This window comes from Phodopus roborovskii, unplaced genomic scaffold (assembly GCF_943737965.1).
Source record: "Phodopus roborovskii unplaced genomic scaffold, PHOROB, whole genome shotgun sequence".
Lineage (NCBI taxonomy): Eukaryota > Metazoa > Chordata > Mammalia > Rodentia > Cricetidae > Phodopus > Phodopus roborovskii.
In genome coordinates, this window is record NW_026126105.1 from 208,457 (window position 1) to 227,459 (window position 19,003).

Here is a 19,003-nt window from a genome sequence, read left to right on the forward strand (position 1 = left end):
TGAATCCTTTGGGTATATGCCTAAGAGGGGGATTGCCGGGTCCTGTGGTAAACTAATTCCCAGTTTCCTGAGGAACTGCCATACTGATCTCCAAAATGGCTGTATGAGTTTGCACTCCCACCAGCAGTGGAGGAGTGTTCCACTTTCTCAACATCATTTCCAACATAAGTCATCACTGGTGTTTCTAATTTTAGCCATTCTGGCAGGGGTAAGATGGTATCTCAAAGTTGTTTTGATTTGCATTTCCCTGATACCTAAGGATGTGGAGCATTTTCTCAAGTGTCTTTCAGCCTTTTTGATTTCCTCCATTGAGAATTCTTTCTTCAGTTCTTTACCCCATTTTTTAATAGGGTTATTTGGTGTTTTGTTGACTAGTTTCTTGAGTTCTTTGTATATTTTGGAGATCAGCCCTTTGTCGGATATAGGATTAGTGAAAATCTTTTCCCAGTCAGTGGGCTGCCGTTTGGTCTTGTCAACTGTGTCCTTTGCCTTACAGAAGCTTCTAAGTTTGAAGAGGTCCCATTTATTAATTGTTTCTTTCAGTGACTGTGCCCCTGGAGTTATGTTCAAGAAGCGGTCTCCTATACCAATTTGTTCAAGGGTACCTCCTACTTTCTCTTCTAAGAGGTTCAATGTGGCTGGATTGATATTGAGGTCTTTGATCCATTTGGACTTGAGTTTTGTCCATGGGGACAGACATGGGTCTATCTGCAGTCTTCTTCACACCCTCATCCAATTGTGCCAGCACCATTTGTTGAAGATGCTGTCTTTGCCCCATTGTATAATTTTAGCTGTTCTGTCGAAAATCAGGTGTTCATAGGTGCGTGGATTAATATCAGGATTTTCAATTCGATTCCATTGGTCTACCTGTCTGTTTTTATGCCAATACCAGGCTGTTTTCAGAACTATAGCTCTGTAGTAGAGCTTAAAGTCAGGAATGGTGATGCCTCCTGGAAGTTCTTTTATTGTATAGGGTTGTTTTGGCTATCCTGGGTCTTTTGTTTTTCCATATAAAGTTGATTATTATCCTTTCAAGGTCGGTGAAGAATTGTGGTGGGATTTTAATGGGGATTGCATTGAATCTGTAGATTGCTTTTGGTAAGATTGCCATTTTTACTATGTTTATTCTACCTAACCAAGAGCATGGGAGGTCTTTCCATTTTCTGGTATCTTCTTTAATTTCTTTCTTTAGAGTCACAAAGTTCTTATTATATAGATCTTTTACTTGTTTGGTAAGCGTTACACCAAGATACTTTATGTTGCTTGTGGCTATTGTAAAGGGTGATGTTTCTCTGATTTCATTCTCTGCCTCTTTGTCGTCTGAAAAAAATAGGGCTACTGATTTTTTTGAGTTTATCTTGTATCCTGCTAGTTTGCTGAAGGTGTTTATCAGCTGTAGGAGTTCCCTGGTAGAGTTTATTGGGTCGCTTATGTAAACAATCATATCATCTACAAATAGAGACAGTTTGACTTCTTCCTTTCCAATTTGGATGCCCTTGATCTCCTTTTTTTGTCTTATAGCATTAGCTAGAACTTCTAGTACGATATTGAAGAGATATGGAGAGAGAGGACAGCCTTGTCTTGTTCCTGGTTTTAGAGGAATTGGCTTAAGTTTCTCTCCATTCAGTTTGATGTTGGCAGTTGGTTTGCTGTATATTGCTCTTATTATGTTTAGGTATGTTCCTGTTATCCCTGACGTCTCTAATACCTTTATCATGAAAGGGTGTTGAATTTTATCGAAGGCTTTTTCCGCATATAGGGAGATAATCATATGGTTTTTCTTTTTCAGTTTGTTTATATGGTGGATCACGTTGATAGATTTTCGTATGTTAAACCATCCCTGCAATCCAGGTATGAAGCCTACTTGATCATGGTGGATGATTTCTCTGATGTATTTTTGAATTCGGTTTGCCATTATTTTATTGAGTATTTTTGCATCGATGTTCATCAGGGATATTGGTCTGTAGTTTTCTTTCTTAGTTGTGTCTTTGTGAGGTTTGGGTACCAAAGTTATTGTGGCCTCATAAAAAGAGATTGGCAATAAACCTTCTGTTTCTATCTTGTGGAACAGTTTGAGGAGTAGTGGTATTAGTTCTTCCTTGAATGTCTGGTAGAATTCTGCACTGAATCCATCTGGCCCTGGACTTTTTTTTCGTTGGAAGGCTTTCGATGACTGCTTCTATTTCATTTCGGGTTATAGGTCTATTTAAGTTGTTTGTCTGTTCTTGATTTAATTTTGGTAAGTGATACTTATCCAGAAACTTGTCCATTTCCTTTGAATTTTCAATTTTTGTGGAATACAGATTTTCGAAGTATGACCTGAAAATTGTCTGGATTTCCTCTGTGTCTGTTGTTATGTTCCCCATTTCGTTTCTGATTTTGTTAATTTGCATGTTCTGTCTCTGCTTTTTCGCTAATTTGGATAAAGGTTTATCTATCTTGTTGATTTTCTCAAAAAACCAACTCTTTGTTGCATTGATTTTTTGTATTGTTTTCCTGGTTTCTATTTTGTTGATTTCAGCCCTCAAGTTGATTATTTCCTGGCGTCTGCTCCTGCGGGGTGAATTCGCTTCTCTCTGTACTAAGGTTTTCAGTTGGGCTGTTAATTAATTTATGTGACTATCCTCTGTTTTCTTCATATGGGCACTTAGTGCAATGAACTTCCCTCGTAGCACTGCTTTCAAGGTGTCCCATAAGTTCAGGTATGTTGTATCCTCATTCTCGTTGAATATTAGAAAGTCTTTAATTTCTTTCTTTATTTCTTCTTTGACCCAGGAGTGGTGCAATTGCACATTGTTCAGTTTCCATGAGTTTGCAGGTTTTCTGCTATTTGTGTTGTTGTTGAATTCCAATTTTAAAGCATGGTGGTCCGATAAGATACAGGGGACTATTCCTGTTCTCTTGTATCTGTTGAGGTTTGTTATGTCTCCTAGTATGTGGTCGATTTTAGAGAAGGTTCCATGTGGAGCAGAGAAGAAGGTATATTCTTTTGTCTTTGGATGGAATGTTCTATAAATGTCTGTTAGCCCCAGTTGAGACATAACTTCTGTTAATTCTTTTGTTTCTTTGTTGAGTTTCTGATTTGTGGTCCTGTCTAGTGTTGAGAGTGGTGTATTGAAGTCTCCCACTATAAGTGTGTGAGGTTTTATATGAGCTTTGAGTTTTAGTAGTGTTTCTTTTACTAATGTGGGTGATTTTGTATTAGGGGCATAGATATTCAGAATTGAGACTTTGTGTTGATGGATTTCTCCTGAGATGAATATGAAATGACCGTCTTCATCTCTTTTGACTAGTTTTGGTTTGAAGTCTAACTTGTTAGATATTATGATAGCTACGCCTGCTTGCTTCTTATTTTCATTAGATTGGAAAATCTTTTCCCAACCCTTTACCCTGAGGTAATGTCTATCTTTGGAGCTAAGATGTGTTTCTTGTATGCAGCAGAAGGATGGATTCTGTGTTCGTATCCATTCTGTTAGCCTGTGTCTTTTTATAGGTGAGTTAAGACCATTAATGTTGAGGGTGAGTAAGGTCCATTGATTGTTGATGCTTGTTTGGTTTAGGTTTGTTGTTGGCAGTGGTATTGTGAATATATTTGTTCTGCTTCACCCTAGGTTTCTGGTGTAGTTGGATTATCTGTTGCCTACATTTTTGTGGGCATAGTTACCTTCCTTGGGTTGGAATTTTCCTTCCAATACTTTCTGTAGGGCTGGATTTGTAGATACATATTGGGAAAATCTGGTTTTGTCATTGAATATCTTGTTCTCTCCATCTATATTGACTGAGAGTTTTGCTGGATATAGTAGCTACTATCCAGGACCTTCTGGCCTTGAGGGTTTCCATGGAGAAGTCAGGTGTAATTTTGATAGGTCTGCCTTTATATGTTACCTGTCCTTTTTCCTTCGCTGCTCTTAATATTCTTTCTTTATTCTGTATGCTAGGTGTTTTGATTATTATATGTCGTGGGGTCTTTTTTCTTTGGTCCAGCCTATTTGGGGTTCGGTATGCTTCTTGTACTTTCATGGGCATGTCCTTCTTCAGATTTGGAAAGTTTTCCTCGATGATTTTGTTGAATATGTTTTCAGCACCTTTGAGCTGGGCTTCCTCACCTTCCTCTATGCCTATTATTCTTAGGGTTGGCCTTTTCATGGTGTCCCACATTTCCTGGATGTTGTGTGTTAAGGATTTGTTGGCTTTATGGTTTTCTTTGGTCGATGAATCTATTTCTTCTAGTTTATCTTCTGCGCCTGAGATTCTTTCTTCCATCTCTTGAATTCTATTGGTTATGCTTGTGTCCGTGGTTTCCGATTTTTTGCCCAGCTTTTCAATTTCCAGCTTTCCTTCCATTTGTGTTGCCTTTATTTTCTCAATTTCGATTTTCAAGTCTTGAACCGTTTCCTTCACCTGGTTAATTGTTTTTTTCTTGGCTTTCTGTACTTTCCTTAAGGAATTTGTTCATTTCTTCCACTTTTTGTTTGTTTTTTCCTCCATTTCTTTAAGGGATTTTCTCATATCTTCTTTGAGGGCCTCTATCATTTTTATGATGGTGATTTTTAAGTCGTACCCTTCTGCTTCCTCTGCTTTGTTGTTGTGTTCCATTCTAGTTGGTGTAGATTCCCTAGATTCTGGTGGTGTCATGTTTGTCTTTCTGTTGTTAGGTGTTCTCTTGTATTGCCTTCTTCCCATAGTTTCTTCCAGTAGGTGTTGGTGGTGTCTCTTCCCTCCTCTCTATGGTCCCTTCCCCCGATGGGCTTATGTGGATCAAAGATTCAATGTCTGTAGTTCTGTGTGGTCCAAGCTCTCTAGGGAGGTTTTTCTGCAGACAGGGATCCAGGGATGGGGTCAAGGATGAGGATCCAGAAGAAGATGCCAGCAGGTACTCACAGTGGTCCTCTGGCCAATAGCTCTGGCCAATGACTGGCAGAAGAGGACGAGGGCTGAGCTTGAACTTGAGAAGGTTTTGCAGGGTAGTGGGATCTCACTGGAAACTGGCGCTCTCCAGCTGAGACCTCCTTCTTTGGCAGGGGCCGGGATTTGGGGGGCAAGGATCTTGCCAGCAGGAACTCCGAGTGGACCCGCAGAGATAGGCGGATCTCTGGGAGGGGCCTGGGACTCCAGCAGAGGACTGGAGGCGGGGTCAGAGACCAAGCTGGTGGAAATTACAGGTGGTCCCGCGTGGATAGTCAGGTCTCCTTTGTTCGGAGTTGCTCTGAGAGATCTCCGAAGTAGGGTGGACTGTTGGCTCCACCCTCTGTCCCAGTGCTCAACCAGAGCAGCAGGACCATAGGTGGGGTAGGGCACAGGGTAGGGGGTGTATGCTGGAGGTTGGGAGGGTAGGGGGGGTAGGCTGGAGGTTGGGATGGTTGGGGGTGTATCAGAGCTCCAAGGGTGCTCTCAATGGGGACCGGAGACAGGAGCCCTCTCAAAGCCTTATTCCCAAAGAACAGGTAACCGTGAATAAGGATGGACATGACACACTGATAAGAACCAGCTGCGGCGTGAAGGATGGCAATACGTAACACGACCAAAGACAATTGACTAATAACAACACTGCTGTGAGTGACAATGTCTCTGCTGTGGTTAGCTTTGGGTGCCTTCTCCAAGGTAAATTCAGCAGTGACATTAACACCGACCTGGGAACTTGGAACACTATACCTAAGTAATAAAACGAATTGGAACAGAGACATGTCACTACTATTTCTTACATCAATGTTCCATAGAACTGACTTAAATTTTTATATTGTTTTATTCAACAAGCATTCATTGTCTATTTATTGGATGCTTTCACATATGTGAATGGATAAGATAGGTTTCTAACATCTTGCAGGAGACAGAAGAACAAAGTACACATAACCAGAAATTCAGAGTGACAGTAAAGGAAGTGTTATACCAGAAATATGAATACAAGCACCTTAATAGACTACTAGGAGGGTGAAACTAATCTCATCTGCATGCATTAGTCATACTACTGGATAAAATCAGTTTCAGGCAGTCATATGATAGACCTTTAAAAATTCAGTTGAATTAGTAAATTTTTTTTTTTTTTTTTTTTTTTTTTTTTTTACTTAAACAGTCTTTAATGGAATCTGTGTATGAGACGCCTCTACTCCTGCATCTTCTCAATCATTTCTTCCTTGTATTTGCCCTTCTCCTTTCCTACTTGTCGAGACTGGCTTTCCTTTCCAGGATCTTCTTGCGGTCTTTGTCCAGCTTTAGCCTGGTGATAACCACCTTGCTGGGGTGGATGCCCACATGGACAGTTGTGCCATTAGCCTTTTCTCGCTGTACTCGTTCAATGTAGATGACATATTTCTTCCTGTACACCTGGACCACTTTGCCAATCTGCTGACCTTTGTAGTGTCCTCGGACAACCTGAACTTCATCATCCTTTCGAATGGGCATAGATCGAACATTGTACTTCTGTCTGAGCTCTTTGGAAAGAGAGGAAGACATGATCTTCCTCCGAATGTGAGAAGGTGCTTTGAAATGCCGTTTGCGGTTCTTGCTTCGGTCAGAAGTCACGAAGGGATTGAACTTCATTTTGGCGGCTGCGATCCAGCGATGGCCGCAAAAGGAAAGAGGTCTACACACGACTTCCGGTTCTCGAATTAGTAATTTTTACAGATATGACCAAACATTTGAAAATTATAATCCCAGTTGTTTCTTTTATAATGACATTGTATATCTTCGAAGGAAGGGGCTACTTGTCATTGTGGCTCTGATAGTTTCACAATTGACTCTTGGATGTATGCCAAATACAGCATTATTACTTCTTTTTAAAGCTGCGTATAATGTTGGACTTCAGTATTTGTTGGATGTCTGGATTAGAAGGGTTTTAGCACAAGATCATACTTTGCAACTTTTTTCCTACACGATGGCATTAAATTACCTGTTTACTCATGGAAAGGAATTTCTCCAGCATTTCTCAAGTGTTTGAACTCTAAAAATTCAACTCAAGGATAGAAATCAAGTATTAGGTTAATTTTCTTGTTTCATTTTTGTTGTATTTAGCATCTATATCTGTTTTGGACTCTGTTATCAATGCATTTTACTGTCTGTGTCTTGTAGGGTACATACTCATTTCAAAGGCTGGGAACTGGCTACCTGTTAGTAATAGTTAATTGTGGTTCTGTCCTTTTAGGCTTGGTCCAGCATTGTTTATCAGCTGATTCCAAATGTTCAACAACTGGAAATGAACCTAAGGAATTTTGCTGAAATTATTGAAGCTGATGAAGTGCTTCTGTTTGAGAGAGCTACCTTTCTGGTAAGGACATTTTGCTCTACAATTATATTTCAAACTATCTTTGTCTATTCAGAGAACAGGATGTTACTGCCTATAGGAAGAACCACCCCCATTTTACATCATCATATATGCTTTTATTTATAAAGCAATATTGTCTGCAAGTGGTATGAAAAAAGTCCTTGGTAAGTAACCTTTTAGGATATAGTAAAATTTAGATTTTTGCAGGTATGCCTTGTTAGTGAATTCAGATTAGTTCTAATAATATAATTCAATATAATAAAGGAATCTTGTTACCTACTAAGCTTTGTTAAGAAATGTAGAACACTTTATTTTAAGAAAACTCTTTCCCTCACTCATTTATCAAAAAGATTGATACAACATGAAAACTTCAAACATGTAAAAGTCTTGGAGAAGTAAAAGGCATGTTGGTAGTTCTAGTTTTCTTATAAATGGAATTTAGCAACAATATCAGAGTCTGTTGTATAGCTGTGAGTCAGTGATGCAAAAACCTGTATTATACATACATATTTTAAAATATTTGTGTGTGTCTTTGTGAGTGTGCGTGTGTGCGTGTGTGTATTGCCTCTTGTCTGTTGGGCATCTGGAGGCCAAAAGAAGGTATTCAGATTTCTTGGAGCTGGAATTATAGGCAGTTATAAGCTGCCTGGTATCAGTGTGGGAAACCAAACTTGTGTCCTCTGGAACACCAAGAAACACACTTAATCACTGGACCATCTCTCCAGCCCAATAAATACATTTGAAATATAGTAGTAAGAACTGCTGGGTAGTGGTGGCACACATCTTTAATCCCAGTTCTAAGGAAGCAGAGGCAGTAGAGTCTCTGACTCTCTGGTCAGCTTGGTCTACAGAGTTCCATCCAGAGAAACCCTGTCTCAAAAAATCAAACAAAAAAATAGTAGTAATTTAAGCTAATTTGTTAGAACACATTGCATAAATCATTGGTAATAGGCTTATTTAATGTACCTCTCAAAGCAGCTTCCAGTGAAAAATGTAGTGTCTCATCTTTACCAGTGCTAGGTGAGTTTAGACAGATATCTTAGTTATTCTGTGCTTGTTTCCTCTTCTGAAAAATCTGAGTAATAATTCTTATGTAATAGATTTATTGTGCACATTAAAATGGTACAACATAATGGTAAGCAGCCAGCATAAACCTTGGCATGTAATTAGCAACAGAGGATAGAGAATATATGCATATTCTATCTTTGTTATAATAATTATATTTTAAATATTTAACATGTCAGAATTTCCATGTGAATTTTCTTCTGGCAAATGATGTGGATTTTCTTCTACTAGATATTTGCCACTTAATTTCAGTCTTTAGGGTACTTTTAGTTTTATTGAAATTAGAAGGTGTTATTAAAGTATTTTTACCTGGTGTGGGTGGGTGTGTGTCCTAAATATGTTCACTTATGATAGTTAGTCCTTGGAATCATCTAGAAAAGGTATTTAGTATGATTCCAACAGCTAGTTATAGACATCTTTAAAATTATATGTTAGGTACTACCTAAGAGCAGCTAGATATTTTTGTTTATTTGTACAATTTTAAGTCAAAGACTTGTTAATATGGTAAAGCTTAGTGATTTAGGTAATTGGGAAAAAATGCTCCTTGACTAGGATAGGGTATGCTTTAATAAACTCTTAACTTGAAAACCTACCAAGCACCATATCTTAACAATGCAAATACTCCAAAAATGATCAGTTCTTTATTTTTGTAATCTGGGACTTTATCTTCGTAAAATGGGATTTATGGCTCACTATTGCTGTCCAGAATCACAAGAGAGTATTGTACAATATAATCCAAGTACAATATATGTACAGTGTGTTCCAAGCCTGGAAAAATTCAAAATATGGTTTCTACTGAATGTGTATTGTTTACTCTCCACTGTAAGTCAAAAGTCATTTCTAGAGAATATACAAGTCATCTAATAGAGTTATAACAAAATGATCCTGGGTAGGTTATCCAAACGAATATGGAAATTGCTGGCAAGGATATGGGACAGGGCAAGAAACAGGCTGCCAGGTAACAACTTAGTTCTTCAAATCAAGATGACCAAAGGCCTTCATAGATGTCTGTTTTAATTAGTAACAGTGATATGAGTATTTACATGGATTCAAATTATAACATTCCTCTTCACAGGTCATTTCTCATTATCAGTGTAAAGAACAGCGTGATGCCCACAGATTTGAAAAAATCAGCAACATTATTAAGCAGTTCAAACTGAGCTGTAGGTAAGAGACTTTCTAAATGTTAACTGTTAATTTCTGGGTAATATTGCCATTTTTGAAATTTAAAGAAACTAGTTGACTGTACACTTATGTTTGCAAATAGTTTGTTTATTCAGAAAAAAGTTGAGCTCTAAGAGAGCCTAAAATTGAAGTGCAGTCCATTGTCTTAATATTCTATACATAATAATCTTATACTTTGAACATGAATAGTAATTGAGCAAGGATATTATTTTCTTCATGAGAACTTCAAAGTGTAAGTTACTAAATACAGGAATTTTAAAGAAAAAATAAATTAATGGATTATGTGAACCATATTGGTACAGAAGCATATAGAAAATACTCGTCAGTGGTGGTGCTGCATGCCTTTAATCCCAGTACTCAGGAAACAGAGGCAGGTGGATCTCTGTGAGTTCAAGTCCAGCCTGGTCTATAGAGCAAGTTCCAGGATACCTAGGGATACACAGAAAAACCCTATCTCGACAAACTAAAACAAAACAACAACAAAAAACTTCAAATCAAGTATCCTTTTGAGATGTTTGATACCATTTAAGAAATGAAAATAGAATATCCAGAATGGTTTAAAAAAAAAAGAATAGGGAACTTGTGACCTGGTGAAGGAGACTGGATTTTTAAAAAGAAAACAATTGCTAAGAAGGAAAGAGTGTAAGACCATCAGCCACATGTAATAGAACAGCTGAAAAGTGTTGGCATGGGAGAAGTGAGAGGTATAGAAAAGAGATAAGCTGAGTAGATATCAGAATAACTTGACAGGAATATACCACACTGCCTCTGCTGGGATCATGAGCACTGATAATACGAGGGAAAAACTGTCCTATCCTGAGCATATAAATAGACAAGCTATAAAGACATAACTAGGAGCTGGATACACCATGAGCACTGAGACTACCGAGGGACACCAGGATAGAAATGCAACAAGGGAATATGGAGTAAGAGCCCCTGAGTGACTAACCTGAAGATTAAATGGAAAGTACTACCATCAGCACTGTGGCACAAGCAGCAGCATGGTTATACAAAGGAATTATGTTGAAGCTGGTTCATTGTTAGAGATGGACATAAGTCTATTTTGGAGCAATATATGTAGATCATTAGCAAATAAAACAGCAGGGGTCAGGGTTAGAAGACAACATCTTATGACAGAAGTAAATACAAGTGTAGACCCTCCTTCCACATTCCCCCAGAGCCTCTGACTCAAAAGGTCCTCATGGAAACTGATTGGCAATAATCTAAGAGAAGACAGTGGCTGACAGGTGGAGTGTTTCAGACTGGAAAACTGAGAAAGTAGTACAACACAGAGACATCTTTCAACAGGAAAGACATACCCATATAATGTGTTTAAATTAAAGAGACTAACAGCAGTCTCTTTACCTACAGAAACAGCTAAAGGAGACAGCCAATGTGGAGAGGAACTATATTTATCCCAAAGGAAGAAATACTAACATTATAATAATTGTCTAATTTTAGTTACGTTTATGTAATTATTAATATATATGCTTGTATTTTAATTGTTTAATACTTTTGTTTCATTTGTATCTTGTAAGAATAAGCTTTTATAAGTTTACTTTTCTGTACCTGTTCTTTGTTTGCTCTATTGTTTCTCATACCTGTAGCTCTGTACTTTCCTTTGACTATATTCTTTCCTTTCCCTTTTCCACACCATTTCCTCTTTTTCCTTTTTAATTATAAATAACCTTAGCTATAAACAACTGAGATAAACTTCACCACAGTACCTTAGTCCCTCTGTCTAGAACGTTAGGGACATAAGTGAAGTACACAGGGTCTTTTCTAGCATATTAACATCAGCACTTCTGTCAAAGCATTGTTTCTGTTACTGGGTTGGCATCACCTATCAAATTAAGGCAGTTTACTGTGATAACTCACAAAAAATAAACAAGTAAGGAAAGAAGCAGGAAAACTGGAAGCTACATCTAGCAGATCACAAAACTTAACAGCATCATTAGAGAGAGAGTGAACCACTGTGACACCATGTTCATGTACGCTCACAATTCCTCCACACTGGAAACGAAAGTTAGTGAACTACCTGATGTGCCAGAAGATGTCAGAGTCCTGCTCTTAAAAAAATAACAGTGCTCAAATACAGGATTCAAAAAGCAAGATGACTGAATTAAGGAAATCAATTCAGGGACTAGGTACGAAAGTTTTCAAAGTGGATGGAATGGTCAGAAGTATAGAGGAGAAATGCAAACAACATGTAGGAAATACTCACTATGGAAATTGAAATTCTGAAAAAGAACCAAACGGGACTTGAAAAAAAATAAAATTATAAAAAAAAGCAGGAAGACTTATTAACACACAAAGCAAGCAGAAAAAAAATAATACTAAAAGTAGAGTACAAAATGCATTCGGATGGATGGATAGACAGAAAATTTGCATGACAAGCCATATGGTGATGGTGTACCCCTTTAATCCCTGCACTCAGAAGGCAGATGAGGTGATGGCTTTCTGTGAGTTGAAGGCAAGCCTGGTCTACAGAACAAGTTCTAGGACCTTTAGTACTATGCAGAGAAACCTTGTTTCAAGAAAACAAAAGAAAAAAGTTAGCATGGCCAAACTTTGTAAGAATTATTAGGATATATTTAAAAGCCCAAAACAAAGTATCTGGGAAAAGAGCTAAAGTAAAAATGTTAGGGCCTCCAGCTAGAGAGACTGCTCAGTGATTAAGAAAAGAGAGCTGAGAAGGAATCCATAACATTTAACATAATAAATTAGCCCTCAGGAAATAGTAAACCTTAAATGCAAGTGTCCTTGTTTCCTCACTTAACTGCTGCATACAATAAACTCAGTTCACTGGCAAAGAAGTCTATGGATCCTTAGCTAAAGAATGGAAGTCAGCTCCTCAAGCAAGTGGGAGCAGAAAATAAGTTAGCACAGCTATTCTGATGCTTGATAAAGTACACATCAAATGAAAATTAGTCAGAAGAGATAAATTGGGATATTACACAGTAATATAAGGAACAACTTATTAAGAATTTATAACAGTTGTAAATGTATATGCAACAAGTGTTATGGCACTGAATTTCATTTAAAAAAATACACAATGGCATGAAAACTCAGATGGAACCTGATATTGGTGATTTTAATAATCTCCTTAAGATAGGTCATCTGAAGTGAAACTTAACAAAGAAATATCAGCTATACCATACTGAAGATTAGATTAAATGGATTTTGTGGACATCTGCAGAACATCTGACATCCATAGAATATACACTCTTTTTAGCAGTTCATAGGACAATCTTTGAATTTGATCACATATGCTACCAAATAAGCCTTAACAAAAGAATTAAAATAATTATTTTTATTTTGTCATATACTGGGACTAAAGCTAGAAAGACAATAGAAATACAAAGTAAGCGTAGAAAAATAACGTGCTTGGATAAAGAATGAATTATATACTTAAATCAAAGTTTAAAACTTCTAGAATCATGTGAAATTGACTGTGCAGTTTACCATAATCTGTAGTATACATACAAATCAGTTCTAAGAGAAAAGTTTATAAACAATAAGTGTTTACATTAAAAATCAGAGACATCTCAGATAACAGCCAAACCTTAAAGCAGTGGGGGGCAACAAATAATATGAATCATGGCAGAAGTTAATAAAATGGAGATTAAAGGACAAATACATAAAATCTGGCAAAAAGATGCTTCCTTGTAAGGACTAAACATGATTGATCAAACCAGTAGCAAAATTAAACAAAATAAGAATAGAAAACATTAAATTAATAGAATCAGAGATGCAAATTGGATATTGCAGCAAATTCTGATGAAATCCAGGACATTAGTGAACATATCAAATACTTCATAAATAAAACCCTGAAAAATCTGGAAGACATGGATGTCTTACTAAGTATTTATAACCTAAGTGAAATAAAAAAGTTATAAATACCTCAGTCCCATATCATGTAACTAGGTTGAAGTATTAATTAAACATCTTTCTGTGGGGCTGGAGAGATGGCTTAGAGGTTAAGAGCTCTGCCTGCTCTTCCATTGGTCCTGAGCTCAATTCCTAGCAATCATGTGAGGGCTCACAACTATCTGTAATGAGATCTGGTGCCCTCTTCTGGCCTGCATGGATATATGCAGTACAGAACACTGTATTTACAATAAATAAATAAATCTTTTTTTTTAAATCCACAAAGAGGCCTAGAACCAAATGGATTAACTGATAAGTTTCACCAAATATTTAAGAAGCAGCCAAATGTAATATTTCTCAACTTGTCCTATAAGACAGAAAGGGAAGAAATACCACCAAATCTATGAAAAAAATTATGCTGTTACCATAACCTGATAGGGCATGCCAAAAATAACCTAGACCAAATTTCCTGGTGAACATAGATTCAGAAACAATGAACAGTTTCTGAATATATGTATGTATGTATGTATACATATATACTTTTCAAGTAAATTATAGAACACACTAAGATAATATACCACAGAGACAGCTGACCTGAACAAGGGGGAGCTAATGGACCCCAGACTGATAGCTGGGAAACCAGCATTGGACCATCTCAGACCCCCTAACATGGGTCTCAGTTAGAAGGCCTGGGCAGTCTAAAGGACCTCTGACAGTAGAACCAGGATGTATCCCTGGTGCATGAAAGGACTTTGGGAGCTCATTCCCTTAACCTAGAGGCAGGAGGGAGGGCCTAGTCCCTACTTCAAATGACTTGACAGATTTTGTTGACCCCTCCTGGAAGGCATCACCCTCCCTGTGGAGTGGGGATGGGTGGGATGGGAGGGTGGTTGGGGGACATGGGAGGGAGGGAGGGAAAGAGAACTGAGATCAATATGTAAAATAAGAAAAAAATATCAACCTTTTGTGAGGAAATGGACAATCAGATTCTAAAATATATGTAAATTTTCAGTGGCTATAAAGCAGACAATCTTTACAAAGGAAAAAGAAAGTTAAATTATTTTTATATCTTGACTTCAAACTATATACACACACATATATATCCAGTCATGAAGCTAATGTGGTACTGGTTAAGTATAGAGTTTAGTAAGTGGAATATAGTTGAAAGTCCAGAGGAAATTTTTATAATTACATCCCCAAAAGACAAATCTTCACTGCCAGTAGAGAAAGATGAGCAGCTGTTAAGGGGTGATGGGAAGGGGGAATGAATCAGCTGTGATCATTAATAGGGTCTGGATTTCCTTTGAGAGTTACCACATGTTCTAAACTTGATTTTAATTTTGCAACAGTGTGAACTTACTAAAAAATAAAAATAAAACTAAAAAATAAAAAATAAAACAACATATGAATCTACAAAAAAAAAAAAAGATTATATACCGTGACCAAGTTACTTTTGTCTCACAGATTGGTTGGTTCAATATTTGTTATTCAGTAAGTGTAATACAATACATAAATGAACATAGGAACAGAACTCACAATTATATTAGTTGATACAGGAAAGGCTTTTGACAAAGTTTAACAATTTCTCATGATAAATGCCTGAAAAAACTAGAAATAAAAATAATGTATTTTGCCAGGTGGTCATACTACATGCCTTTAATCCCAGCACTTGAGAGGCAAAAGCAGGTGGATCTCTTTGAGTTTGAGGCAGAGTGAGTCCCAGGACTGCTAGGACTATTATACAGAAAAACCCTGTCTCAAAACACAAAAAGAAAAATATATAAACCTAATAAAGGCTATGCATCTTAAACCTATAGCCAACATTATACCAAACAAGGAAAAATTGAGGCATTTCCTCTAAAATCAGGAATTAGAAATAGTGCCTTCCCCCTCCATTGGATTCAGTATAATCCTCAAAACCAAAGGCAGAACACTGAAAAAAAAAGAAAGAAATTAGAGGAATGTAGGAAAGAAAGAAATAGAATTAACTCTGTTTGCAAATAATGTCTTCAACTGGATAATTCTTTAATCAACACATCCAACAAATTAACAAGATATTAAATCAACATTAAATAGCAGTAGTCGTTATATATACTAACCAGGTTGGATTTTTATGTTTAGTAATACACATAAGCAAAAGAGATGTGTAGATTAATAGAACAGTATAGACAATCCAGAAATAAACCCATACTACTATTATAAGCCTCTAACTTTGGCAAAGATGTCAGAAGTATTATTCCACAGTTGGTTCTGGGAAAAACCATCTGGATATTCACATGTAGAAGAATGAAACTAGACCCCTATCTCCTGCCCTGCAAAAAAAAAAAAAAAAAAAAAAAAAAAAAAAAAATCAAAGACTATTCTGAGTCTTGAAGTTCTAAAAAAAGCTAGATAAAAATGTATGCAAAATACTTCAAGATATAGGCAAGAACTTTCTCTAAACAACTTCAGGTGGTCAAGAAATAATTCCAAGAATTTTCAAGTGGGATTACATGAAATTAAAAAGCCTCTACATAGCAAAGTCTTCCAAACAATAAATGGCAAGTGAATTAGATATCAGGAAAAAAATGTGTAGGCCAATAATTGTTTGGATAAATGTTTAACATCCTTAACCATGAGGGGAAATGCTTGGTAAAACTTCAATATCATATCTCAGCCCAATCAGTCTGGCTTTCTTTCAGAAACAAAGATAGCAAATTCTGAAGCATATCAGGTGGAGGAATGAGTCATTGTATACTGCATAAGGTATAAACTTATGTAGCCACTATGAAACCAGCATGTAAATTTAATAAAAAACTAACAGTAGAGCTACTATATGACTCAGCTAAAACACTCCTGATATATACTCAAAGGACTCAATTTCTACAGAGATACTTGACCATCTATGTTATTGCTGATCTATTAACGGTATCTTCAAAAAAGATCCAGCTTTAGGTACCCATCAACAGATTCACGGATAAAGAAATTTTTTTTGTATATACAGTATGAAATATTATTCATTATTGGGGAAAGGAAAATTATGACATTTGTAGGAAAATAAATGGAACTGGTAATACTATGTTAAATGAAATAGGCTACTTAAACAAATACCATGTTTTCCCTCATGAGAAATCTACATTTGAATTTGTATCTCTGTGTGCATGTCTTAAAAATAAGAACTGGGACCTTGAGAGTAGGAATGTATCTTAAATTGGATTAGAGAGAAGAGGGGGAAATATGGTGCATGTGACATGAAAACAGATAGGTACACAGTTTTGGGATGGTAAGGAAAAGAAACTAGCAGTAAAGGGTTTTAGAGTAATGGGAGAGGGTTTGAGAAGAATGGGGGCTGCAAATATCAACAAAGTGAGAGAGAGAATGTGTGTATAAAATGCCATAATGAAACCTATTACTTTGTATGCTAATTATGAGAACTATTACAGAAATTTGGTAACGTTTTAATATATGTCTAGATTTAAGCCCATTTTCAATTTTTAGTCTATATCAACTCATATCCTATTTCCCAGTCCATTCACCCTCTAAGCATGTTAAGTTCATCAGTATAGTTTTCTTGGAAACTTAAAAAGTGGTGAATTGAGATACAGTACTATAACAATTTCTAATATAATAAATAACTTATTTTAGTCTTTTCTTTAACCACCATTTTCGTTTGTTCCATAGCAAGCTGGCTGCCTCTTTCCAGAGTATGGAAGTGAGGAACTCTAACTTTGCTGCTTTCATTGACATATTCACATCCAACACTTACGTCATGGTCGTGATGTCTGATCCATCTATTCGTAAGTTTAAACTTGGCTGACATAGTTTCAAAGTCTCATAATTTTTAAGCAAAGGCTGAGGAGGTAGTACTTTATTAGATAATTTAAATTTATTTTATAATGAAGGTGATTGTATAATGACGTGAATGTACTTACTCTAAATGAACTCTACACTTAAAATGGTAAGCTTGGTAAATTGTAAATATTATACACATATAATATATGAATATAAAGCTACAGTTAAATTAATTAGTAGTAGTGGTAGTAGTACTAGTAATAGTGTTACATAACTTTACAATTTAGAGCTGAAAAGTAATTTTTCTCAGATGTTATAGTTTTCTTCATGAGAAAGAACTTGAGAAAAGAGGTGTCTTAGAGTTTCTATTGCTGTGAAGAGACACCATGACCACGGCAACTCTTACACAGAAAACATTTCATTGAGGTGTTGGCTAATAGTTCAGAGGTTCAGTCCTTTATCATCATGACAGGGATCATGGCAGTGTTCAGGCAGACATGGAGCTGGCTTCATCTGGACCAGAAGACAGCAGGAAGTTGCCTAACTCACTGATCTGTGTCCTGAGCGTAGGAAATCTCCAAATCCCCCTCTCCCCCATGACACATACCCACTCCAACAAAGCCACAATCTATGAGCTTATGGGGACCAAATACATTCAAACCACCACATTTCACTCCCTGGCCCCTATAAACCTTTAACGGTATCATAGTGCAAAATGTATTCAGTACTTCAAAAATCCCCATAGTCTATCACAGTCTCAACAATGTTTAAAAGTACAAAGTCTCTTCTGAGATTCATGTAATCTCCTAACTACAATCCCTTGTAAAATCAAATAAAAATGCAGATCACATACTTCCATTGTATAATGGTAAAGGATATATATTACCATTCTGAAATATAGGGAAGGGAGCATAATGAGGAAATGCTGGACCAAAAAGCAAGACCAAAAACAGCTGGGCAAACTCCAAACTCTGCGTCTCCATGTGTGATGTCAAAACGCTCTCCACATCTCCAATTCCATTCAGCTTTGTTGACTGCAACACACTTCTTTCTTTTGGGCTGGTTCCACTTCCTGTTAGCAGCTATCCTCGGCAGGTATCCCAGGACTCTAGCATCTCCAAAGACAATCCAGGCTGTAACATCATAGCTTCACATAATGGCCTCTCTACTAGGCCTCCATTTAGGGACATCCCTGACACATTCCTGATCTCAGCCACTGTCCTAAAGCATGGAGGCAACTTCTGTAACTGGTAAAGGAGTATACTACCATACCCAGCTCTAAACTGTTTTTAAAATTTCCTTTCTATAAGCTAGGTGGGATCTTGCCCTGAAGTCACCACTCCCTTTATTCCATTTATCTCCTTGAAGAGAGAATTTAACACCATTCTACTTTTTGTTGCCCTGTTTCTCCTCAAATATTTTTCCTTGCTCAGCTTGCTCCTTTCATTATATATCTTCATTAGCACTACCACTAATGTCTACACAACAAAGTCTGTACTGAACTGTTTCAAGATCTCTTCTGCCAATGTAATTAACCCAAAACTCTTCACTTTAGCTTCAGACAGACTCTTCAAATGAGGGCAAAAGGCAGCCACTTCCTCTACCAAAATATCACAAGAATGATTTCTAGGAAGCATACTAAAATTCTTCTCTGAAACCTCTTGAGCCAGCCTCCAACATTTCAAATCAGCACCATTGTCTTCTATGTTCCTACTAATATGGCCCATTAAGCAGTGCTTAAAATACCGCACTGCTTTCCTAACCCACAGCACCAAAATCCATATTACTCCAAACAAAAACAATACACCAGTCTCTGATACCAACTTCTGTCTTAGTTTGTGGTTTCTGTTGCTG

At 36.9% G+C, this 19,003-nt stretch overlaps 2 protein-coding genes across 3 annotated transcripts in view; one reads left to right on the forward strand and one right to left on the reverse strand.

Annotated features, from left to right (window-relative positions):
• Window positions 1–17,325, forward strand: part of Rragb (Ras related GTP binding B) — a 37,417-nt gene extending 20,092 nt beyond the window's left edge. The window contains exons 7-9 of one of the 2 annotated variants that reach the window (XM_051179471.1): window positions 7,139–7,261; window positions 9,399–9,490; window positions 17,039–17,325. In XM_051179471.1, the coding sequence (XP_051035428.1) occupies window positions 7,139–7,261; window positions 9,399–9,490; window positions 17,039–17,174 (351 nt within the window). In that variant the 3' untranslated portion in view covers window positions 17,175–17,325. The remainder of the gene's footprint in view (window positions 1–7,138; window positions 7,262–9,398; window positions 9,491–17,038) is intronic. The other variant, XM_051179470.1, reaches the window with a different exon arrangement.
• Window positions 6,139–6,593, reverse strand: LOC127218449 (60S ribosomal protein L26-like). The gene has a single exon (XM_051179472.1). The coding sequence runs from the start codon at window positions 6,535–6,537 to the stop codon at window positions 6,154–6,156; it is 384 nt and encodes a 127-aa protein (XP_051035429.1). The 5' UTR covers window positions 6,538–6,593; the 3' UTR covers window positions 6,139–6,153.
• Window positions 17,326–19,003: the final 1,678 nt, after the last annotated feature.